Source organism: Ammospiza nelsoni, chromosome 3 (genome assembly GCF_027579445.1).
Source record: "Ammospiza nelsoni isolate bAmmNel1 chromosome 3, bAmmNel1.pri, whole genome shotgun sequence".
NCBI lineage: Eukaryota > Metazoa > Chordata > Aves > Passeriformes > Passerellidae > Ammospiza > Ammospiza nelsoni.
In genome coordinates, this window is record NC_080635.1 from 27831362 (window position 1) to 27857299 (window position 25938).

At 39.3% G+C, this 25938-nt stretch overlaps 1 protein-coding gene across 1 annotated transcript in view; it reads left to right on the forward strand.

The window, feature by feature from the left end:
- Positions 1-25938, forward strand: part of PRKCE (protein kinase C epsilon) — a 287171-nt gene that overhangs the window by 229958 nt on the left and 31275 nt on the right. The window contains exon 11 of the mRNA XM_059467747.1: positions 1322-1476. Coding sequence (XP_059323730.1) covers positions 1322-1476 — 155 coding nt within the window. The remainder of the gene's footprint in view (positions 1-1321; positions 1477-25938) is intronic.

The window sequence follows — 25938 nt, forward strand, 5'->3', positions numbered from 1 at the left end:
TCTGCAGGCTTGGATTCACTTGGGGGAGGTTAATTAACCTCAATCCTATGTTGTTTTTCCTTGTCCAAAGCAATGTCATATCTTGTCTCTTTTTCTTCAACCCAGCACACGAGAGACTACGAGCTAGAGCCAAACTGCAGAGTGAGACCGGAGCTGCACAGGGGTGAAGTCCCATGCTCACACACCTGTGAATCATGCGGCCAGGGAAAGAAATGTCTGTGCCGTGTCACATCAGGATTACCTCCCCCTCTAACTAAACTCATGTGCATATAGCTGTAGATAATTAACAGTAAGGAAATAAAGAATGTGGAGTAGGGATTCACCAAGGGTGGACAGGCAAGAAGTTGAAGATTCAGAGGTATTAGTACAGACTGGGGAAAAATATAAAAATTGTAAGAAACACTTTAAAAAATGGATCTAAATTATGTCAATTATATGTGTGCCATTTCTTTCCTTATGCCTTCACATGCATTGCCAGCTTAGATAATAAATGGTTCAAGATGCCAAGCACATGTTTAGTTTGCTGATATTTTCAGTTCTGACTGTTTCAACATGTACTGAACTTTTGGGTTAATGGTGTGACTGCTTGAGAATCTCAGTTGATATTCTCAAGGAACATTCATTTCTAGTCCTCCATCATGGAAATATGTTTGAAGGCTTGAACAGGGAAGTGATAACCATTAGACGAATATAGAAAGAACCTGAAACATACTTTAATAATGCAATCCTATTTCATTATGAGGGTTTGAGGCAATTGAAAAAAACATATATAAGTGTCTGAGATTGGCAGCACTGGTTTCTGTAGCTTAACAGTTCTAAATAATTTTTTCATTATTTGGGGAAGATGCTTTGCAGACAAAGTAACTGGTAAGGAAGAAGTGCAGAAAGAAGACTGAAATTTGCCTCACAGCCTGTCAATAGTTGACAAAATTGACATATCTTTTAATGAGATATTCTGGCTAAATTTTCTAAAACTATGATTTTCATGGCTAAATTATAAAAGAAATAACATCACTTAAGTATCTCTGTTATTATATGAACTTGATTATAATTCCATATGTATTTGTTGGTATGTAGATGTGTATGTGTTCTGTTTGATACAGTATTTTGATTGCCTTTTCTAATTTCTCACTTTGAGACTAACCATATTTTCTCTAGGTTTGGTGGGTTTTGGTTGCCAGCTTTCTCCTTTTTCAGAATTGTAGTATTAGTTGCTTTTATTTCTTTATGTAAATGCTCCAGTCATTTAAAGTGTGGCTTCGAGCAGTCCTTTATGTCACTAAAAGAAATTAGCTAAATAGCACTGTTTAATTAATTTCAGGACCGCCTCTTTTTCGTCATGGAGTATGTAAATGGAGGAGACCTAATGTTTCAAATCCAACGCTCACGCAAATTTGACGAACCTCGATCCCGCTTTTATGCTGCAGAGGTCACATCAGCTCTCATGTTTCTTCACCAACATGGAGTCATCTACAGGTACTTTTTTTGATCAAAAATAAAGTATTCTTGGGGCTTCAGGATGGTTTTGGCTGAAATCCTCCATCTCTTAGCAACCAGTTTTGGATTAGTTGTTTGTTCTAATTTGCTTACACAGAACTTTTTTTTGGCTGTTTATCATTGAGAATGTTAACATTTGAATAGCCTCTGCAGCAGTCACCAGCTGTGTGTGCCAGTTTTGTGTTCTAGTCCAAATAAAGTGGGTTTGAAAAAGCTTGGCACAGTGCGACCCAGAGGTGACCTCTCTGCAGATCAGTGCAATCTCTGCACTTTCCTCCCTGTGCCATAGATTTCCTCTGGGTTTCTAACCCCCTGCCACTTCCTGAGTTTGTTTGTCTTAGTTGTCTCCAGTCCGATACGATCGGGATGGTCCTTTGCAATGCTTTGCTTATGCCCCTTCCTCTGGACTGTTTGGGTGAAGGCTTACTCACCAGCAGGAAGTGGCCCTTTGGAGACAGTTCTGATTTGCTTTCAAGTGCCCTGCATCTATTTAAACCTCCCTCACTGGCCTCAGTCTCTAATCTTCAACAACCATGCACACACACACAGAGAAAGTGCATATTGTTGTGCTGGGATGAAGAATGCATTTAGGGATAGGCTTTATTATTAAAACTGAGGATTCGCTTTGAAAAATTTCACCCTGATGTTAATGTGTTTATTAAATCCTTTATCTTGTCATTTCACACTTCCTCTCTGTTTTTATTTGTTTTTAGCAGCCTATTATTACTTGAGATAAATTTGGGCTTTCAGAAGCAGCATGCTTAACAGGTTTTGTAATATAAATCTGTCTTGTCTAGTAAAAACTCTGAGTTCTTCAGATCTAACTGAGCTCCATTTTTTCCCTTGATATTCCTACCCTCTTTCAGGTTATCAGTTTTGATTTGAGGTAGTCATCTCAGAGACAGGCAGTCAGAGATTTCGTGAGCCAAACCATTAATATAAGGATACGGAATTTGTCACATTTGTATAAAGACAGGTCTTGAGAGTACTAGAAATTGAGAAGGAAGTATTAAATTTTTAGTAACCAGGGTTGAGTGGTAAGTTCCATTAGAAGCAATTGGCTTTGCCACATACAAAGGGATTAATAGGCAAATTTCTCAAAGGCGTCTCCTTTCCAGAGACATAGCAAACAGCAGAACATCACAGCTTCTGAGGAAAGTAAATCTCTTTGAAAGTGCTCTTTTCATCAAAAATCTAGTTTTCTTTATAAAACTCTTTGCTAGCTGCAGCTCTTAATCTCCATCTTTTATTAACGCTGGTATGATGTTTGCATACTGGGTTGTACTTTTGGGCCTGACACTTCACATGGGTTTGTTTTCAAGTGCTGAAGATCCAACACATTTCTTACCTTTCCTGCCCATATCATATTTCCTATTCATTGCATTTATTTCCAAAGCTAGGTATTTGTACATTCACATAATAGAATGTGGCAACTTCAGAATTTATAAGTATCTGTCATAAGGGAAACAGACAAGCTTGGCACTTTGAAAAGTGAAGGATTTTGAGGATTTGTCTCCATTAAATACTTGAGCTAATTTGCTCCTCCTGGAAACTTGGAGGTAGACACCTTGTAATTAGCAGTCATTTCCATGACTTCTGTGAGCCAGCAGGAAAGAATTAGTATAAAATTACATCTCCCTGCTTTATATGAATGTGCATTCATTCAGGCCCCCATCCTTCACTGCTCCCAGCCCTCAACACAAATCCTCCTCTCTCTACTCTTCCTTCCTACCTCTTTTCCCTTGTCCTGCATGTAGCTTCTGCTGAGTGTTGGCTCCTGCCTGGATGCATTGAATCTCTTCGTATGCGTGTGTTCTTTGTATAACTTCATGAGCAGAATGCTTCCATCACAGGAGAAATGTCATTCTGAGACAATGTTTCATAATTTAAACTTCACAGTGTGCTCACAACTTTTGATTCAGACACTATGCTGACATGTCTGACATGCATGCTGGAGTATGACACTGAATTTGTAAATGCCTTGTTATGCTGAGTGTGTGATCAGAAGTCACATGAGAACATGAGTTGTAGGATGGAACCATAAACTATTGAAAACAACAGGAAGAAATTAGGAACAGATTCAGTTGTATTTAGTTTTGACACAGGCTTTTGGATCTTGACGTGGATATGTCTGTAAGCATAATTCATTTTCTTAACTGTGAGATACTAGGAGTTCAAATATTTGTAAAATGAATATCCCAGTTATGCTGTAAAATACAAGTAGAAGGAAGAAATTATTTAAAATTAATTAATGATAAGAAGATGTCAGAATTCATTCACAATGTGCCAGGCCTTGGGAGAATGCATTCATTCATGTCAAGCAGGCATAAGAATAGTTGTCTTGCACAGAACAGTTTCAGCCTAATTATTCCATGCCTCACTGCATTATTTACTACAATGTTAAAAATGCATTGGGATCAAGTCAGTCCTTTACATCTCCTAAGCTCTTATTAGCTGGCAAACAAGGAAAGAGAAGGGAAAGAAAAAAAAAGAAAATAAAACAAACTTTGCTGCTGAATAGCTACCAGTCATAACTACCTGACTTGCCTTCAGATATTCTAATAAAGAATACTTGTCTTATGTGTAATTATATTTCTAGAAAAAACATTGTGGTGTGAAATTAATGGTTATTCTCCAAAATGGGAAATGTTGCTTGTGTGGGCACTACTTCAAGGAAAGTGGGGAATATATAAATAAAATAAGATGTTTGATGGAAATGTAGGTTTCAAAATAGCTGCTATACCTTCTGATCTTTTTTCAGTCTTGTATGTGGAAGTATTTGTTTGGAGCTAAACAAAGTTATATTTTTGGAAGTAAATAACTAGCTTTAGCTCATGCTTTGGCTTGTTGGTTAGGTTTTTAGAAAGTGCTATGATGATACTAAATGATCATCTTTTATAATAACTGGTTTATCCTCATTTCCCCTGAAGTTCAAAGAGAAAGCCAGCTCCCTGTTTAGCAATAGAAATTATTCTCTGAGTTCACATCTTTGCAGCTAGCCCAACAGTTGTTCCCAGACTTGTCCAATTACCGGTGTGCTCATTGGAATTCCATATATCTTCCTTATGTTTATCCTCCTTATGCTTATTGAGTTTAAGTTGGAAATAAAGATGAACCTCACAATTTTTATATATAAAGATATTCCATTACTGAATGCATGTTTCATGAAAGATAAAATTCAGGATAATTTTTAGGGTGACATTTTTAAAGGTCTGGTGTTACTGTTGTGTCAAAAACACTTCAACAGCCTAATAAAAATATTTACATCATCCCTGCCACCTTCCCTCTCATCTGGCATTCAGCTATTCAGGCACATGTCAGACTGGGGCCTGATAATACAAGTAGAGTTAATCGGTTTCAATCCTGTTTTCTGGCACTTGTCCTTGTTTGTGTTATGCAATTGCAGTTGCACCACTTTGGAAAAATGTATCCAAGCTTCGGGAATTAAAGACTAGGAATCTCATTTTGATTTTTTTTTGTGAGGTGGACTGGAGTTTGAACTTGGTGATGAAAGGTTGTGTGGACTATGTTCAGTGTCACCTGCCCCTGGAGTATGTTGTATTTTAAGTCAGTTTTCATAATGTATTAATATATATTATGTTTATATAAAATGTATTAGTATATATTCTCATGTAGGGAAAGTGCAACAAACTGTGTGTGTTAATTAACTGTGAGTTCTGTGCTCCCCTCTTGTAGTGAATTTCAACATTCCTGTGCTCTTTCTGCAGATTTATGTAAATGTGGCATATTCTTGTTTCACTTGGAGATGTTGGGCTGAGGTCAGGAGTATCTGGCTGGCTGGCTGCTCTCAGAGTAGGAGTTCAAGCGAGGTGACACGAGTGACCTGCTGTGTCCTGAAATACCTACAAAGAACTGTTGTCCCCCCAGGCAGGAAGGCCAGCACTAGAACAGGGTACCTCTTCAGGAACAGAAATGACAGTGTCCCTAGTTCATACATTATTTAGGAAATAACTGTGAGAGCTGTAAGCATTGTTTCAGTAGCTGTGTGTTTCTTGGTCTCTTATCCTCCAGAATCATTCAAGTGCTCTCTCTGGAGCATAAAAGAGAAAAAAAAATTAATGTATACAATTTCAGTTCACCTGAAAGGATGAAAAATACCTTAATTGGGAAATTAGTGTCACCTGATTTGGGTTGACTAACGTAGGAGCAAATATTTTGCTTTCAAGTGTAAGATCTGTGAGATGCTGCCTTCACATCATGCAGCACATGGCCACGATGGAGTCCTTATTCATAACTATGGGTTATTATGTGCCTCAGCAATATGAAGTAATAACCCAGCCTGTAACTTGCTGGAGCTTTCTAAGGCTCTCTACACTCTGTAATTAATGTGTTGGTCATGATGAAGGATTTATTAACGCTGAATTGAGGTAAATGTGGATGTAAATATGCTGATGCCAATCCTTGAGTACCTCCGGGCTTTTTCCGCGCACATCTACCCTAGGAACTTGTTTGAACACTAACTGAATTTTTCGCCGGATAATCAGCTTTCCCAGCATTCTTCTTTATCAGGGCAGCACACACCAGTGTTTCAGAAAGAAGAACTACCTAAAATTAAAAGCACATTCATTAGTGTGTTTTTATGTGAAATAGGAATATTTATTTATAAAGTGTGACTTCATTGGTGGTTGTGTGATTCAGTGCAGCCTTGGCAGAGTAATGAGGAGTTATATTTACACTGATGAAAATGTTGCATGGTCAGTGGTTAACATGTTAAAAGTCATCATTCTCCCAATTTAACTTACTGTGTTATTTCTGAGTGGCAGCAGCCAAATAAAATTCCCTTCCGCCCTATTTTTTTTAAGCAAAACTAGATGTGGAACATTTTGATTTAAGCATATAAAGATCATCTTATTACAACTCTGAATAGTTAAAAGTTAAATTGGTGCTTTAGCTGTGGTCCATGGAAGAGAGCAAGACCTTGTACCCTCACCTGGCATATTCACACCTAAGCATAGGAATATACTGAACACATGGTCCTCTCCACATAAGCTGCCTGTTGCAGCAGTCTGCTACAGAGAAGTCACAGTTTGCTTCTGGCTCAAGTGAGCAAAAAACTATTTCCATCACCTTCAATAAAAATAGGAAGTGAGGAGTGAATTGTGCAGGTTGGTGTGGAGTCCCAGTGTCTCCAGGGACTGCTGCCCAAGCCACGCCACCTGACCAGTGCTCCTGGCCGGCTTTGAGCCCTGGACTACATCCACACTGTCTCTGCTCTGCCTGCTCTAGTTTCTAAAACTGAGCATGAGCTCCAACGGGATTTTAGTCAGTGGCCTCCTGCCCTCTTTGCACTTTTTCTCGCTGGATCTAGGCAGATCAACAGTCATGACATGCATAAATAAGCAGGATGTCTTCCCCGCAGGAAAAGGCAGTGGGCCGGGGTGGAGAGGAGCGGAGCAGAGGGAGATGGGAAGCAGGAAGGAGCGTTGGTTCCCAGGCTTCTGGCATTCAGACCGAGGGAGTCCACCCTGCCATCTGCCCAGCTTATGTATTGTGCTAAGGGCTCTGTCGTATAGGAGAGCCTTTGACAAGGTTTCCAGCTGTGGAAGGATGAGTAAAGGCTGTGGGAATAGGATATGAGCCACATGGTCTTGCCAACAGTAGAATGCCTTTTAAATTTCTCCTGGGTTTGGAACATAAAAAAGTCCTTAGTTGGCTGGTGCGTGGGAGTTGGGTCTGTGGGGGGGCAGTGCTGGGCAGTTAATATTTAGAAGCACCATTGCCCTTATTTGGGGAATGACAAGGTACTTCCAGGGGGAGTTCTTGGTAGCGAGGTCAGCATTGTTTTTTTGCTTCGTGTTTATTTGGTGCAAGATTTTCTTGTTTAATGACCGTTTGTATAGTGCTGTATTGTGTAAATAAAGCTATGACCTTTACCTTCTGATAACAGTATAGGAGTGAGTTAATGTTAAATGAGAGTGAGCAGGGAGTGGGAATCTGCCAGGGTTAATGCCAAGTTTACATTCCTCTGAGGGCAGCCATGTTCCGGTACCCTCAATAGAAAGGGCAACAGTACCTCTCAACAGATAATAGCAGTGAAATGTTACAGGACATATTTGTATTTATTTCTGGGTGAATGTCACTGATTTTAGATGATTGATGTTTGTGTCTTTATTCTATAACAGGAAGAAATGTGCGTTATCTCTCAGCATTTGATAAGAAAATTTTAACTCAGAGAAACATACACAAAATAAAAATCCAGTAGAGCTGCAGCACATGTGAAACTGAACTGTACTGATACAGAACAAACCCATTAGTTTTCCTAATGCAGGGCTGTTTCTGCAGAATCAGGTACACTAGCTCCAAACAAAATCATACTCTGCAAACAATTTTCTAACAGCAGAAAGAGAATTTTAGATTTTTAATGCATTTCTGTGTCACAATGCATTAAAAATCTAAAGATGCTTCCTACATGTAATTCTGCTGCTAAGAGACAAAACTTAGGATTGAATTTTACTGTGCCTTTCAGTCATGTTTGTCTTCAAACAAGGAAAAATATTTCTATAACCCAGTTGCAGTGGTGTTGAAACTATTACGGGTGAAGCTTTGCCTTTTTCATCCTATTGAATGCATCTACTAAAGTTTCATAATAATGGGGGAGAGAAGTGCACAGCAAATGTGGTTCTGAGGTGGTAGGCTTTTAACAAAGATTTTGTTGTGCTCTTGAGATGCTTCACGCAACAAAGAATCACTGAATAATGGAACTTTAGAATCACTTGGGATGGAAGGAATCCTAAAGATCTAGTTTCAACACCTCCCACTAGACCAGGTTGCTCAGAACCCCATCCAACCTGGCCATAAACACTTCCAAGGATGAGGCATCCACAGTTTCATTGGGCAACCCATTCCAGTGACTCACTGCCTTCAGTGGCAGTGAGTAAAGAATTTCTTCTTAGTATCTAAAAATACTGTCAGCTTGAATCCATTCCCCCTTGTCCTGTCACTACATGCTCTTGTAAATAATCCCCCTCCATCTTTCTTGTAGGCTCCCTTCGGGTACTGGAAAGCCAGAGTCATGTCATTCTGAAGCCTTCTCTTTTCCAGGCTGCACAGTCCCAATTCTCTCAACCTTTTCTCACAGGAGAAGTGCTCCATGCCTCTAATTATCTTTGTGGCCCTCCTCTGGGCTCTCTCCAATAGGTCCATGGCTTCTGGAGACAAGAGCTGGATGCAGCACTGCAGGTGGGGTCTCACCAGAGGGGAGGAAAGAGACAAAATCTTCTCCCTGGTGCTGCTGCCCACAGTGCTTTGGGTGCAGCCCAGGATACAATCCACATTCTGGGCTGTAAAGTTGGGAAGTAGTGTAAAGTGTTAGATGAAAACAAATAAGGAACTTTATTTACTTGGGGAGTTTTTAATAGTAATGTCAAAAATGCTGAACAGCCTTAAAAGAGAATTTGAATTATGCCCTTCAGTAAAGACATTTGCATACAGCTTCTATTTTTTTGGCCAGAACCTTGCTACTTTTGGCTCAATGTTTACATTTATTCTCTTTGCCCATCTTCCCACTCCCTCTTTTATCCACCTCTTTGTTATATAAGAGCTTATCACTTAGATGCTGCTGCAGCAAACATTCCTGCATGCAGGTCGCTCCTCAAAGGCTGATTTTGATTGTGAGACTGTTCATATGCATATCTGCAGCTTCTTGTATGAGTTGGGACCTTGGTTTGACTTCTTAGATAGAAAACATGTTTAAAAGAGCAAATCATCACATTTGAGAAGCCACTGTTATTAAAAACTGTGTGTTCTTTTGCTTAAAACTGCAAAATGAAAATTTAGCCAAAATCCAAAAGCTGACATAACTGAGTTATCACTGAATCCTTTGAAAATTTTAGCTGACAGCTTATGCTCCAATGGAAGGAAGCAGAAATAATATTATTCACTAGAAAGTTAACTAAATAGGCCTAAAAAGCTAAAACAGAGAAACTACAGCCAGTAAGAGCACCAGCATTTCGGGGAGTTCACCAAAGTCTCTTTTGCTACCAGAATAAATAGTGGTAGGATTACATCAGAAAGACCTTGGACAGGCAAGGTGCAGTCTAACCAAGGGAATCAGAAAGTGGAACAAAATGGCTCTGGTGGCCCTGAGAGTGCTAAAAATGAGCAGAAAGGGGAGGGGTAACAAGGCCAGAGAGATAATAAATCCCTTCTTGTGCCAAGAGAATGTGCAGTAATGCATGCCCCTCTCCTTGGCTGCCACAGTGTCACAGAGCCTGAACAAGCAGCTCCCCAAAGCAGCAGACAGTAGGAGAAATAATCACAAGTAGGAGTCTTCCTCATCTCAGCAGCACTGAGTACATGTGGAGGAGGCAGAAGTGGAGCAGGAATAGCAGGGTTGCCAAGGGCAACTTTTACCAAGATGGGAGATTGTGTAGTCTCTGCACTGTTATATCCCCAGCAGTGGATGGCTCCAGGAACAGACAATTTACTCCCACCACCAAGTTGAGTTTCAGTCCCCCAAGACCACTTATGATGGGGGTACAATATTTTAGATTAAAAAACATTTCTACAGTAACATCCAACTTTTGAGAAGAGAGGCTTATGAGAAGCCCAAGCAGCACCTCTCACAAAGTACATACCCCATGAGTCTCCACTTCTTGCTTCCTGCTTAAAGAATTTGTTTCCGGTAGTCAGTCTTACAGAACAGCAAAGAGAGACTGCAAATAAATGGGAGAGGCCAGGAATAATGGTGGCACTGATATATGTGTGCTTTTTTCCTCTAAGCTGCCATTTCCTTCTCCTGATGTATGGAAGATACAGAAAATATCGCTCTGCCAAATGCAAACAGTACATGCAGTTGTGTGCTTTTTTTTTTTCATGTAGATTTGACAGTGGCAGTCATAAAACTATTCTTCACAAGGTATTCCAGTATTAAAGCATGTGATTGCCCTTTCAAGGAAAGGGAAGGATGGGATGGCAGCAGCAGGTTGCCAGTATAGCAGTCACTATGGGTGCACTTTGGTATGAAACTGAGTAATACAGAAGCAGTACCAAAAAATTAACTGAGGAAAACTTGGTCACTAATAACCTGAACAGAGGAACTTTATATGTTCAAAACATGGAATATAAAGCATAAAATTAAATGGTTACAAATAAACATCATTATAGCACTTCACCAGGTATTTACTTGATTTATTATAGGGTTTCCAAGGGAGATCCTGTGGTCTACTAAGACCCATTTTAAAAAATGCCTAAATATATTCTAACACAAATAATGAGTCAGATGGAGTTGCTATGGTCAGTTAAGTGTGTAATGGATATTTAAAAGCTTTCAAACATCAATAAATCTGGAAGAGCTCTAACAGAGTACTTGTAGAACAAAAATAATTGGCACTTAAGAAACTGCCTGAGTGTGTATCTGTGTAAACTTAACTACCACTGAGAGGACAGCAAGTGTTTATGGTACTGTATACTGAGGATATAAAAGGAATACCAAGTGGCTGCCAGTTCATCTGCTGATAATCTGTAGAGTCCAGAGAGGCCATAACTATTATCAAGAAGCTCTAATTCTCATTTATATGAAAGTCTTTAAATATCTGCTAGCATAAAAGGATCCTCAGGTTGTGCATGAGGAAAGTACAGAGCAGCTCAGCAGCATATATGTCTTGCACAAGGCTAAAGGTATCTGCTGCAAGCTTGTTGAAGCTGCCTCTGCTAAAACACTGCAAGTTAATTTCCACAGACACTGAGTGAAAAATGTCCCAAGCAGAGCAGAAAGAAACCCTTCAGACAACCCTGGTTTTTAGGCAGGTTCTCTTTTCACCTTTTGAAAATTCATGAAAGAAAAAGAAGGAAATATTTTGCCAGCTCCAGATCTGAGCTAGTGGTGTGTTTGCACGCAAAGTAAGGCAAAAGTTTGGGGTTTCTGTGGATGTCCCAAGAGGAAGAGGATTTCACCATAATTTCTAAAACATCTGCAGATTGAGTAGTTGTTTTGTCCATGAGCAAGAGGGCTTGAAGAAATTTTGAAACAGCATCCTGAAAATTCTCTGTGTAGTAATAGCAACAAAACATTAACTGGTGTTAGTGAGCTATAGCTTATAAAGCCAGAGACAATTCAATGAAAAATCTGGTATAAGTCATTACCACTACAGACTTTTCTCCCCTGTCTCAGATATGTGTGCTCTTAGTTAGGGCAAAGTAATATAAACCAAATCCAAGACAGTTTACACTAAAATCAAAAATTGTGCCCATAGCACATGTAATAATAGGGTTTGGTTTTTACACACCTTATGTAATAGAATCCATTTAAAAAGCAGTCAAACATAGTTACATTTGCCTAATTACAGCATCAGAATTATGGAGGTAGGAAGACAGTGGAAGGATTTGTGTCTGAGGCTGAGTGGGCAGTAAAGGATGAAAGGGTGGAATGGTATCATTGCTTATGGAGTATTTTGTGTCATCGTTTAATGAGTCTGAGTTGAGAATCACAGTGCCCCTTAATATTTTTTTGCTACACTAGCAAGTCTTAATACTATACAATACTATAAACTGTCTACAGAGAGTAGAAATTAATACCCTTATTTATTTCAGGGTTGGGCAATGGTGAGTTTAATATATCATATTAGAGATATGGTACAGCTTCTGCAACTTCTCTCCCATTCTGTTTGAAAAGCTTTGGATAATCTTTCTCAGAGGTTTGTTTGTTCATGCGTTTTTATTTGGAATTCAAAATGTGATAATAGATAATAAAAGTATGTTTTAAATATGACTGTGACATGACATGGGAGTAGAGAAGCCACCATCTGGTGTATAAGTGACTGTTTCTTTAAAAATCTCTGATTTATGGTAAAACCTCTTTCCAACACCAGAAGAAAAGCAATTTTACAATGGAATTAAATTGTACTCAGTGTGCTCAGTTTAAGACTGTCAGAAGGATGCAAAGAGACTTTATTGTGCATTATAATTTAATTAGACTTTATGTGTAAGCTGTATAATTAGGTTCCTTGCTAGTCTTTGCCCACATAACTATCTGGGAGCTTTATGGGATAATTTCTGTTCTTGTCAGAACATAAAGTCTGGTTAGCAGGTCTCAGAAGAGGCTGGGCATGCAGAAGTTACAAAGATAATTCCCCAGGCCCAAAATAGTTTTTTCATGTTCACGAAATTGTTCAAGCGCAGCCTACACTGACCAGTAGTTAATATTATAATCCTACTGAAGTTAATATTTACATGCATTGACTACCCAGTAAGTAGCAAATGTTAGAGATTAAAATGACATTTTAGCCTCTCAAATGTTTATTCAGAAGTACCTCTATCTTGCATTTGGGCTGGACTGTTGGCTTCTCTTGGTAGTCTGTCTTCACAGCTGAAGGTAAATTGCAGTAGCAATTTTTATTTCACATGAATGACTCATGATTCATCTTTCCATTGCATTCATATTAATTAAAAATCTTGAGGTGCCTTGTATAAGTAGATTTTAAGTGGTTACATTATAAGTTGGCACTACCGCCAAAGTAGCTTTCCCAAGTACATTTTCTGGAGGAGATGGGGGAAGGCTGCAGGAGCTACATTGGAAATGTGCTGGAGCTGAAACTTCCTGCACATGAAAAGATTGTCTAGAAATGTTTGTGAAGCTTCCTGGCAGAGACTGGGGGGAAAGTAATTTGATTTTGCTACACGAATGTAATTTTAAAATAGTATAAGATATAGTTCTGGGCATTAACATACATAGCCCTTTTTAATTACATATCAAAGCAAGAATTGGATTTTGAACCATCAAGTTCTATGACCTCTGTCTGTAAGCAGTATTAGGAGTTTATTTCATGCATAGATCAACATATAAGAGCAACCAACTCCCATTTTTTCAGATGTCTTCTTCATGCTTTACAGACAGATAATATTCTTCTTAATTTTGCCAGAATCCCTCCGCTGCAGTGGTCTTCCATCAAACATAATAGAAAGCTGTTAACTCTACAGAATTTTGGAACAGACAAATCTCTTTGTATAATAGAATGCATTTGGAAAATTAAAGGACAAAATAAATTTCACTCACAGATTTTACAAGAATTTCTGCAGAAATCTGTTAAACTGCTGTTTACTGCGGCTGTTTTGATCCCAAATAAACACAGCACGCCTAGAAAAGGTTTTAAATGAAAAGCCTACATACCCTTCCCATGTTCAGACCACGTGATAGGTTAAAAACATGTTAAGGCATGCAAACTATGCTACTGAAATCAGAATAGAAGCAAAAATTACTAAAATCTTTCTTCTACTTATTCCATATAAGTAAACATTTTGTTGGAAGCAACATTCTTGCTTTGTTACATCATTTCATTTATGCTATATAATTTATTTAGTCCTTTCTGTGTAGTATTACAGGCACCACTCTGTGGAAATGCTTTCCATAAAAAGACCAAAGTGAGGTTGGAAAAAAATCAGTGTCTGTACAAAAGTTCACTGCAGAGTTTTTCTGTTCTGAATAAGAAAGCATTTTTCTCCATGGAAACATGATATGGAGCTTAACAGGAGTCTGCTTACTGCTGGGAGCTGTGTTTGTTCCCTGCTAAGGACACCCTTGGGAGCATAGGGAAGAGGATTCTTTTCAATTGGTTTCTTTTATAAAAAGAAACAATTTATGTAAAAGCCTTTAGCAACCCTTCTCCTTTACACTTTCTGGGCTTCATAAAGGTGCAGAGGGCATTGGCTAGTTCAGAAAAGGCACTGAAATGTTGGCTTATGCTGGTGCATTAATGGCTTCCTCAGGATTTGTTCCCAGTCACCTGTGTTTGGCCATTTTATTGTATGTCCTGTCTTGTGGTTGCCAGACTAATATATATATATATTTTTAAATATCTTCCTTAAATTTTGTGGAGTGTGTATATGGTGTTTGTTCAAAGGAATGAAAGAAAAAGAAGACCAAGTCAAGTTATAGCATAGGTTCCCTACATTGCTGTGTTTTCACTTTCCCCCTGAATCTAATAGTGGTTCTATCTATTCCGGATAGAAGCACAAAATAGGCATAAAAGATTAGTGCTAGCTTTTACCAGCAGATTGTAATATTTTACAAGCTTCATCTTTGCTGTGTGTTCTCATCTTGGAGTATGCTGACAGTCTGGTTTCTTCACTGAGAAATGGCCATTTCTTTTCATTAGTTTTCTTTCAATAAACAACCTTGTTGTAATTAAGAAGATCATCTGAATTAGCACTGAATAGCCTTCATTGCTTGCATCTGTGTTTAGAAGATAGATAATAAGGTTGCTCTTAGTCTTATTGCAGTGTTAAGGCAACCTGGACTTCTCCTTTAAGTAACAGACCTGGACCAAAGCACAAGTTTTCTTTGTACCTGTTGGGAGTCATAAAATGATAATATATCAAGTGGGAGGGAGACCCAGGGATCAGTATCCAAACTTTCTTGGTAAAAGTACTGTCCAGACAAGATGGCTCAGCACTTTCTCCAGCTGAATCTTAAGAGTGTCCAATACTGGGGGATCATGCACTTCACCAGGGACATAGTTTCAATTCCAGATATTCCCCCTTGTGAAAAATTTTCTTCTCGTGTCTAATTGGAATCGCTCCAGGAATAGTGTATGGTCTTCTTTTTTTCTGTGTGATTTCTCCAAAAAAGTGAGTATCTAACTTGTTTGTTCCTTTTAAATATTGGAACGTGGTGATAAGGTCTACCTTGAGGCTTCTTTTCTGAAGGCTGAACAACCCAGTTCTCTCGACCTTTCATCATATGGCAGGATTCTCAGTCCTTTGGTCATCCTTTTAGTGGTGCCCTTGTTAGTGCAGCCCAGTGTCCTATTTGCTTTCTGTGCTGCAGCAGCACATTGTTCACTCACACTGAGCGTGGTGTCTGCCAGGACCACCAGATCTCTTTCCACAGAGCTTCTCCCTTGCTGGGTTTATGCTCCACTCCTGGATTATGTTTCCCCAGTTGCAAGACCTTGCACTTGTTTTGTTGAGTTTTGTAATGTCAGCTCACTCTTCCAGACTATCCAGGTCTTCTTTCAGGGTGGTTCTCTTTGCAATGTGTCCACTTCCCCACTCAGTTTGGTGTTGACATCAGTCTTCATCAGGATACACTTGATCCCATCATGCAGATCACTTGCAAAAATATTAAACAGCCTAGAGACCAGGATTGGTCCCTGGGGCACCTCACTTGTGACAAACTGCCAGTTGTAAAAGGAAATATTTACCACTACTCTGGGTGTGTCCTGCCAGCCAGTTGCCCATGAGCCTCATGGACTTATCCAGGCTGTAGCACATCAGTTTCTCTAGGAAGAAGCTGTGAGAATCCATGTTCAAAGCCTTGGTGAAATGAAGGTTGATGATGTCCACCACTTGCCCCACTTCAGCTGAGCAGATTACTTTGTCAGTGAATGCCACCAGGTTTGTCACATACAATTTGCCTTTGGCTAATCCATTATGGCTTTTCCCAATCATGTGCTTCATCTGACTTGTGATAGCCCCAGGAGGATTTGTTCCGTAACTTTCCCAGGACCTGAAAGTTAAGACTGATGAGCTTGTTGTTTTCTGTATCCTCCTTTTACCCCTTCTTGTAGATGGGGTTGACATTAGACTTCTTCTCGTCTTCTGGGATCTCCTTGACTTCTCAAAGATTATGGAGAGCAGCTTTGCAGCGATGTCAGCCAGCTTCCTTGATACCCTCTGGTGGATATTGTCAGGGCCTAGTGATTTGTAGGGGTCAAGCTCCTATAATACTTTATAAACCAACTCCTCCTTCACTGACAGTGAGGGGGTGTTTTCATCAACATGGATTCTTGATCCCAAGCCCAGGCACCCAACAGTGTTGGTGAAGACAGAGCTGAAGAAAGTTTTTGGAAGTGCTGCATTTTCATTGTTGATGACTAATTAACCTCACTTGTTTACCAGTAGGACAATTTTTAGCTTCTATTTCTGCTTGTTCTTTAGGTACCTGAAGAACCCTTTCTTGTGTTTTTTGACATCTCTGTCCAGTTTCAGCTCAGTCTGAATTTTTGCTTTTTAAACTCCATCTCTGCACACCCTGACAATGCCATTGTATTTCTTAAAGGATATTAATCTGCTTTTCCATCTCTGGTACACTTCTCTTTTGGTTTCTGAGCAGACTCAGAAGCTCACAGTTAAGCCAAGGGAAATCTCTTGCTCTGCCAACTTTCCATACTTTTAAAGGGGATGCACTGGTTTTGTATTTCCAGGAGAGCATGCTTGAAACACCCTAGCTTAGTTCCTTTCTTGTCCATGGAAGCTTCCCAAGGAGTCCCTCCTAAGTGACCTCTATGCAAGCTGAAGTTTGCTCTTCTAAAATCTAAGACCTTTGTCTTCGTACTAAGCTTCAGTGTGCTCAGCCAGATCCTAAGGTCCAACAATATGGTGATCACTGCAGCCAAAGCTATCACTGATGAAGATACTGCAAAGCAGGATTGCTTGGTAAACCACTTTGCAAGTAGCAACCCAACAGTGCCTCATTCCTGGTTGGCACATGTAATGTTTGCATGAGGAAGTGGTTCTCTGCACATTCCAGGAACTTGATGGGTGATCCATGAGCTGCTTAATTGTTTTTCCAACAAATGTATGGATAACTGAAGTCATCCATGAGAGTCAGGTTCTGTTGACCTAAATCTTGCTTTAAATAACACAAATATTGCTTTTTTGGCCTTATTTTCTTGACTGGGAGGTCAGTAGCAGGTGCCTACTCTATGATCCCCATTGGAGACAACCATTTTGTTCTTGACCCACAGGAATTCAGTAGGGCTTCCACAATCACCATAGCTGTCTGCTATACATTTAAGGTTCTCCTTAACAGCGGGCATGACACCTCCTCCTTTTCTTCCCTGGCTGTCTATATGTGACAGCCCGTAGCCATCCATCATGGTCCTCCAGTCATGTGAGTTGTCTCACCGTGTTTCAGTTATCCCTGCTTTCTGACGGGGCACAGAGCTCCAGTTCCTTGTGTTTGCTCCCCAGGCTGCCTGCATCAGTATACATACTCTTGTGATGGTTGGTCTTTTGTTTCTCATCTTGGAAGGCAGCTAAGGAATGTCTGTCCTTACTTTAGTTGGCCTGGCTTATTCCCCACTTGAAATGTTGCCGCTTTGGGCCCCACCTGCTAAGTCCTTCAATTTAAAGCCCACCTCACCACAGTGGCCAACCTGTTATCAGAAATTCCCTTGCCTCTTCTAGACAGGTGGATCTCATTTCTCCCTGACACACTAGGAGTCATTGAAGAATGTCCAATTGTCATAAAAGCCAAAACGTTCATGACTGCCCCAGCCACAAAGCCAGAAATTGATTTGCATAATGCCTATATTTTTGGCTTCATCTTTTTCTCCAAGTGGTTAAACAGAAGGAAAGATGACTTGTACACCAATACTTTTTGCTTGCCGTCTCAGGGTTCTGTAGTCTTCCCTGATTGTGGCCCAGGTTCCAGCTTGCCATGTCATTTATGCCTACATGGCATAAGAGCAGCGGTGGGAGAGCATTGTGTGTTTGTGACAATTTGTGGCACCCTCTCGGCCACATCCCAGACCTCAGCTGCTGGAATGCAGCACACCTCCGGAGCCTATCAGGCTGGCAGATGGGTGCCTCAGTGCCCCTTAACAGTCACCCACTGAGTCTTCATCATTGCTTTTCACTGCATGCCACTGGTAGAGTTTCTCCTTGCACACCTTGCTCCTCAGGGGTGCCTACAGCTGTTAAAGCTTCCTATGTGTTTTTGGTGGGAATGCTGGAGGGTGGGGAATGAAGCAGAGTCCTGCTTTTGGTCAGCCCCACGGTCCAAGGTGCCTCCTTATCTGTGGTGCCCACCACAATAATCAGCTGCATCTCAGCACTTCTAATGCTGCACAGCCTTTTAAGTGTTTCCTGGCACTCCTGATGTAACAGATCATCAGCCTGTGCTCATCTTTGATAGGTCACCTTTTCTCTGGGAGAAAGGTCTAGGCTCTTATTGCAACATACCACCAATATTGAAGTCTCTTTCCTTCCTGGTTCCATATGGCTGGAAGCATCAGAAGCTTCTCTGTAGAATTGCTGGGTTTAGCACAACCTGGTTTTCCATTCTTCACTCAGTCAACAATGTGTTTGGTAGTGGTCATTTCCGAGGCAGGTGTTGACATTTGTATTACATTCACAAGGAAAATGTCATCTGGCATTCATGGAAGATAAAGACTTCTTCTCTCCAAAAATAATAGGCTCAGAGCACAGGACAGGGCGTTATATATACCTTAAAATTATCTACATTTAGCATGATAGCAGGATACCAATATATAAGATTGGATCAAATTCACCTACGCTATCTCAGCTTTGACTGTCATTTAATAGTAATTTCAGAACTTACACTTGATCTTAATAGTCACTGTGGTGAAAATGATAGGCTTCCCTCCAGGGAAGTTTGTTTGCTCAGTATTGTTATTGGGAATGAAAACCCATCTCCCCTGTTGGACTTATATCATATTAGAATAATATTGGTCTTGTTTCACAGCATGAGGTTGATTGACCTTTAGGCTAGGGGAAGTGTAAGGCTAACAAGTTAAATGCCATTGAAAACAACTGGCTAAACCATAAATTCAAGCTGACCTGGTTTATATATCTGTGATTTAAGGAAGAAAGTTGGAGATGTCGGATAAGATCCAGGGCTAAACAACTGAAAGAGAGAGACTAAAATACTCAACTTCAGTTGATTAAAGATATTCTGATCCTGTTTTTCTCTGGTGTCTTGACCTTACTAAAGTTCACTTACTATGTAATGGAAAAAACAACGGGTTTGATAGCAAAATACAGGAAATGCCTGCAATCATGCCTGATTACAGTAGCAGCTTTTCTTCTGGTTTCTTGGGGTTTTTTTCAGAAAACTCTCTCTGTGTGCCTGAACAATGTAGAAAAATAATGCTTTGGAGCCCTTTAGTTGGTGTGTCAAAGCAGAGCAATAGATGTCTGGCTTTTTGATGGATATGCATATAGGGAGTTTTTGCACAGGAGTGCTCCATGTGACCTAAGTGAGAAAAAATAAGAATTATTAGCGGGCATAACTTTAAAGCCTAGAAAATTCTGTGTGTGGCAATTCCTCCATGACTGAAAAGACAAGTAAATGCAGGTCTTTTTAAGAAATCTACCTTTGTCTGACTTTCAACTACAAAAATTGAAGTTTTACAACTTTGAATTTGAATCAAATCTCTGTCTGGAAAAAGAAGGAATAATCTGGAATAAGGAAGCAGGAAGCAGTTCATGCTGAATGTCCACAAAGGCTCAGATGTATCTCACCTAACTTTAGGAACACAAATGAAGCTTCCAAGTCAGGATCCTGCTTCTCCTGGAGCACATTTACAGTCAGTGAAGTAGGACAGACTGCTTTAGGAAGCTGTGCAGCCCACATGTTCTGTGTATCATCTGCCTGAAGATATCTGTGGAGATGGCCACGGAGGGAGCCTGGGGCAAACCATGGTACTTCAATTAATCTCCTATAACTGGTGGCACAAATCTAGTCAGAATCTTGCAAAATACAAGATAGAAGATTAAAACCAGAAGAAAATGTTTCAGAGCTCTAGTTATATTAATGTTTAAGGTAAATTTTGAAAATTGATGGAATTGGGATTGATTACAATATATATTTTAATTCTGTTTTCCCTGATACCTGTATAAGATAAAAGATCCTTGATTTGTTAAGTTATGAGGATTCATTACTGAGATAGCTCAATGAGAACTGCTACAGAAATGCAAAGTGCTACCTAGATATGCATGCATTTGTTTGGTGCATGATTTCCTACTCTGTATAAGAAAGTTTCAGTCAAATGTAGGAAGGACAAGAAAGAATTTAAATCTATTTGATTAGACACAGAAAATGTATGCCTGAAATGCAAGTGCTCTTTTCTTTCTGTTTGCATGGTTTGTATTCTATTGTTGTTCAAATGATAATGATTTTGTCGTCCTACCTACTAAGGTCATTGAGAAAAAAAACAAAAAAGAAAACCAACATTGCTTTTGGTTTCCAAAGAAAAAACTTCTGAGCAGATCCAAACTTCATTGGGGTGTCCACTGATAAATTTTCTTTTTAAGGTTCTGGTGACATCTTTTTCAGAACTGAGTTTTCAAAACTTGATCTAACAAGCTTTTCTAGCTTCACCCTGTCCTTTCACTGTCTTTCATCAAGTGGTTTTATCAAATAATGATTAAGTATTGTTTTCTTTAAAAGGATTATGGACATACATAGTAGGCACTTTTAGTTTGTGCTCCACCTAACCTATTGTTATAATACACAATCTTATTTTGATGTTATTTGAGATGCAAAAATAAGAGCACTGAACCTCACAGAGCAGCATACCACAGTTTGACTCAGACCTTGGCTAAGCCTGGGGACCTCTCTTGTCTTCAGTGAGATCACCAAGGTGTCAGTGAGGACAAGGTTTATCACATTACATATTTAGCAATTACTTAATCATGGGCTTTGTAGTGGGGGCTGAAACAGTAAATATCATTAGCAGTAGAACAGATTTCACCCCATTGTTCCCACCCTGAATATGTAGAGCCAGTTAAGAATTTTTCAGCTGAAGTTTTCAAGGAAAAAGTAGGAAAATGGTGGTTTAAACCGAAGTAGGGAGAGTGAGAACAAAAGAAGAAAATCTCTGAGGAAACTACTGGTAGCCTTAATGTTGGGACATTTAGCAGGGTAGGGGAGGACCAGGACATGCAGGCAGCTCAGCCCCCAAGCAGAGCCAGTCCCTGGCTGGAGCACCAGGCTGGGGGCTGCTTGCCTTACTTTCACAAAAATCTCAAGAAGGCTTACAAAATGAGAAAATAAATTGGTATCTTATTTAACTGCAAATTTCTGGGGCAGGTTCTTTGTCCTATGCAATAGGCTTAATATGAAGCCAGGTCCATTCGTGGCAGTTCTTTTTTGGTACAAAAACTCCAGGCCTGTGGGCCATGGGAAAGAGAGAATTGCCACTGGGATCCTAGAAAAAGCTTGTCTAAATCAAGTCTTTGGCAGTAAGTTGAATCAAGAGGCAGCATTATAGTGCTATATCACATTCCTATCTCAGACCCATGGAAAAATTGTTGCATTCCCAGGTGTGGGAGTCATGAAGGATGAGGTTTATAAAGTAACATGATGTGAATGCTAAGGCAACCTTCTCTTGAAAGAGAAATAGAGACCACTCCCTTCTGTGCTTACATAATGCATATTTGAACTTCTACATATTTCACTTAGGTTCACAAATAAAAATGTGAAAATAATAAGAAAGGAAAAGTCATACAAAGGAAAGCTGTTAAGTACAATATATTTATTTGCCTGCACATTATTTAAAGGAAACCCAGCATAATAAGATAAGTAGATCAGGCTCAGTAATGCCCTAAGGTGCTACCGACAATTGTAATAAAGTTTTGGTCAAAGCCAATAGAAAGCCATATAAAGAAATTATTTTCAAGAGATTTTTTTTCTGCTATTGTAAAAGGCATTGGTTTCCTTAAGCTGCTGGAAATGAATATTAAACCTTTGTTCAATATGTCATTAGGACATCAGTAAACAGTTAAGACCATAGAATATATGCAGCCTTCTTTTCTATTTTGGGCCCTTGCTGACCTGAAAGGCTTCTCACTGGTGGGCACTGCTGGAGAGGTGATGTTACACATCTGCAAGCCTCATTTTGCCTCGTAGCAATGAGGGCTTACAGAGCCACAGACAGTGATCGTGTGTTTATCTCCCTCCGATGTCTTTGGTGGGTAGAGAGCAAACTGCTTTTGCTACTTCCCTCCTCCCATGTCTGCCACCCCTTAGTCCACAAATCATTTGTGCAAATGGCAGGGTGGTGGATGTTGTGTTATATAAGTAAATGTGTGTGTTTTTTAGAGTAAACATGCCTGACAAGAGAATGTCACTATGGTCACATTAAAAGTCAACACTTCCCATTTATGTCTAGCCTGCCGTCTGAACTTCAATGAAAATGAATTATAGTATCTCTGGCTTTATTTGAAACCAAGTCTGTCATAGTAATTCATCTGCCATTAGCAATTATATACAATGATACACATCAGAAAAAGGTGGATTCACTTTATTCCAAACTTGACACTGGAAAATAGCAGTTTTCAAGTCTGCACAGCAGATTTTTCTGTATATTACTGAGTACAACTCTACTACAGAGTTTGTATTATATATTATCTTTATTCTTTGATGATCTCAAGCAATGTAACAGTGTCAAAAACTGTGTATCATAAATTCAGTAATTACTTAATGGATCAACATTAAAACAAAGCAGAGAAATTCCAAGACTTTCAGTTAATCACAGGCAAAATTGAGATAACCTACTACAACAAAAGCAGCAGAACCATCTTTTTCTCACTGTTAGTCTCACTCAGGTATCCCCCTACTTCCTCTCAGCTAACACAAACTGCTCTACTGCCATGAATTCATTTGCAAGCATGAACAATCCAGTGTGTCCCCTATTTTTTTTTAGTCATAGATAAGGGAGGTCACTGGTAGAACCTAATACCCAACGACATTGCAATTATTGCCCGTTTATGCTCAATAACCTCAGAAAGTATGGGCTCCTTCTTTCTCCTAGAGGTTTTCAAATTAAAAAAAAATATTGTTATATTATTAGTTTGTGTTTTCTTAGTAGGTATGGTTTGAATTTTCTCATTTATCTCTGATCTGTTGCTGAGGGGGAAAACAGTCTTGCTGATGGGTAGTGACTAAAATACTTAGACAAACAAAAGAATCCACTCTGGAAGTACAATCCTCTAATATATCTGTCCTGTTCTGTTTATGTATGGAAACTGAGATTAAGTTGGTGAGATCTAATCACTAAAGAAGCTAACATCATAGCTTTTTAATTGTTGACTTTCCTTCATGTTTTCTGGCTAGTTCTATATACAATTTCATCTTGATTAGAATTGTAACCTAATACATTAGTTATCAGTATTTTGAAGACATCAAAGAGGAAATTTGTGCTGAGTGCATGAGAGACCTGATGTAGGTGTAGCATCTTTTTCTCAAAAGCAACTTGGATATCACTGAGTAACTAAGAAAGTAATTCTAGGAATGTAGAAGTCTTACCTTAATTAAACAAATTTAAAAATCATCTTGTTGAAATTTCTAAATACTATGATGATCATATTCGCTTCAGTTATGAATTTCAGTAAATCTAATAACTAGAGAATTATTCTGATGGTTTTTCCATGTTCTTGTAGGAAGTTTTCTTTTTACCTTCTGTGGTTTCTTGTGTGAACAGTTTGTCTATTTAAAGCCTGCAGAGAGGATGTGATTTTCCCATGCAGGGGAACAATGGCAATGATTTCAAATACACTATTGAAAGAGTTTATTGCAGTTGAAAGTCACCAAAAAAAGTGGTTGTTCTGTAGTTCTATACTTTAGCTTTTGTTGCTTTCAATCTTTCTGAATGCTGGTGTTTTATAGATCTTTGGTAAGGTACAATCCTTCATTTAATTTCTACCTTTTAAATGAATATTCCTGCTTTCAATGCTGTTATATGTACATAATAATTTTTATGCTTCATTCTGTGAGGTGTTGCTCAATCAGCAGTCGGAGTAGAAGTAGTAAAGTAGCCACTGTAAAGTGGTTGCTTGCCAGCTTGTGATCATATTTCTCAGCTGCTTGATCTTGTTCTTCAAATATATATTTATTTAGTCACTGCTGTTTACTGTGTTGAAAGGCTACTGTTAGTAATGTTTGGCAGACTTTCTGATTTTACTGGTCCAAACCCATCTTGATTGTTTAACTGCCTTACTTTCAACAAGAAAACTGTGTGTTATCTAAATGACACTTGTGCCACTCACACAGAGAGATGCTTATCTCTCTGGCTACTGGTGGGATTGGGACTTTAGGAACCCAGGGCTATGCTCATCCACTGAGCCTTTGGAGGCAGCCAAGGCACTCAGTGCCTCATGGCACTCGCGTGTGGAGGAAGACGTGAGGGTTACAGAAGTTTTCACACAGGTTACCTGTAGTCAGCCTGCTCTTCTGTTCCAACTTGCACAAACATAATTCATAATCCTGATTCTTTCTTGAGACACTGCCAGTCATTCCTCAGCTTCTGAGGCGATTGTGATGGTGGCAGGAATGCAGAAGTAGAGACCGAGGCTTAAATTTCTGTTTAAAGCAATCTCAGAACAAAACCTACCCCCCCCCTCCAAAAAAAAGGAAAAGGAAAAGAAAACCAACCCACAACATTTCATGCAATGACTGCTCAAGTCAACTGAAGTGACTCTACAAAGTATCTTGGCAAAAAAACAAAGGAGAGAAACAGCTTAATGTAGCATTGCTGCATTCAAGAAATCTGAGCATTCTCCTGGCTTAACTGGTTAGGTTGTTTGCAGTTGCATGTAATTAATTACTCAGGTTGTAGGAACTCATTTTGTCAGACACAGATGACTTTCTTACTTGCTACAAAGAGAATGCAAAATGAGAAAAAGAAGAATTTAATAGACCTTTGTCATTGAGCTATCTGACACTGTATTATTTGGTACGTTCTGATTCAGAGGTAGACAACTGGCACTAAATCCAGGAAAGAAATAAAAGACAGAATGGATCAGAATGGAACAATCTGTACAGAAGATTGTTTTACATTCCAGATATGGCTGTGTACTTTACTTCTGGAGGAGTAGGAGAGCTGGCTGTTTCTTGGAACAGTTCTGGGGAAATACGGGTCTAAGAGTTAAAAGTTTTAATTTTTTTCAATGAGGCTGCTGCTCTGGAAAGACAAGCTTGCCTGACAACTCTTTTTCTCTTACTTTTTCACTTGTTTCCTTTTCTCTGTGTGTTTTGATTGTTGGGGTTTTTTTTTCCTGTGAGGTGTTAAATAGCACATTATCTATTCCTACTCTCATATTAATTTAGTGAACTAAGATTTCTTTTTCCGAAGTTGCAAAATTAGAGGGATTTGGTGAGGTTTCTTGGTTTGGGGAGGTTTTTTCTGGCAACTGTAATTTGACAGAGTGATTGTCGGTGCAAGCACTTTTATGGACTATGTGTGACAATCTTGTGGGCTAGCCATGAATTTGGCACTTTGGCAGACTCCCAGCTTACCTTTTAACCTCCCCTATGTACTTTGATGGGAGTCATACTGCTGTTGTTTTAGCCTCTTCCAAATTTCTTTTGAAACTCTGGTGCACTTTGTGATAACACAAATCTACTGGTATTACATTTCATTATTGCGTGAGTAATGAAGCTGATGTCCTCAGTGCCTTCAACAGAGTTTTGAAGAGGCTTATAGGCTTCACTGCCCTGCTTTGGCTTGATAAAGGGGTCCCAGATGTTTTTCTTTTGTCAAGTAAGATTACAGTTTGGTAAATGGTAAAAAAGTTAAATTGACTTGTGCTTTTACAGATAGGCTTAAAATTTCATTGTCACTCTTTACAGGTAGTGAGAATTTAATAATTAGACTCTTTCTAGTTTTCTCTGGGCTCCGTTTTTTTATTCTGTTTTTTCACTGTCAAGTTAAATTTTTATTGCTAATTTCTGTGTCT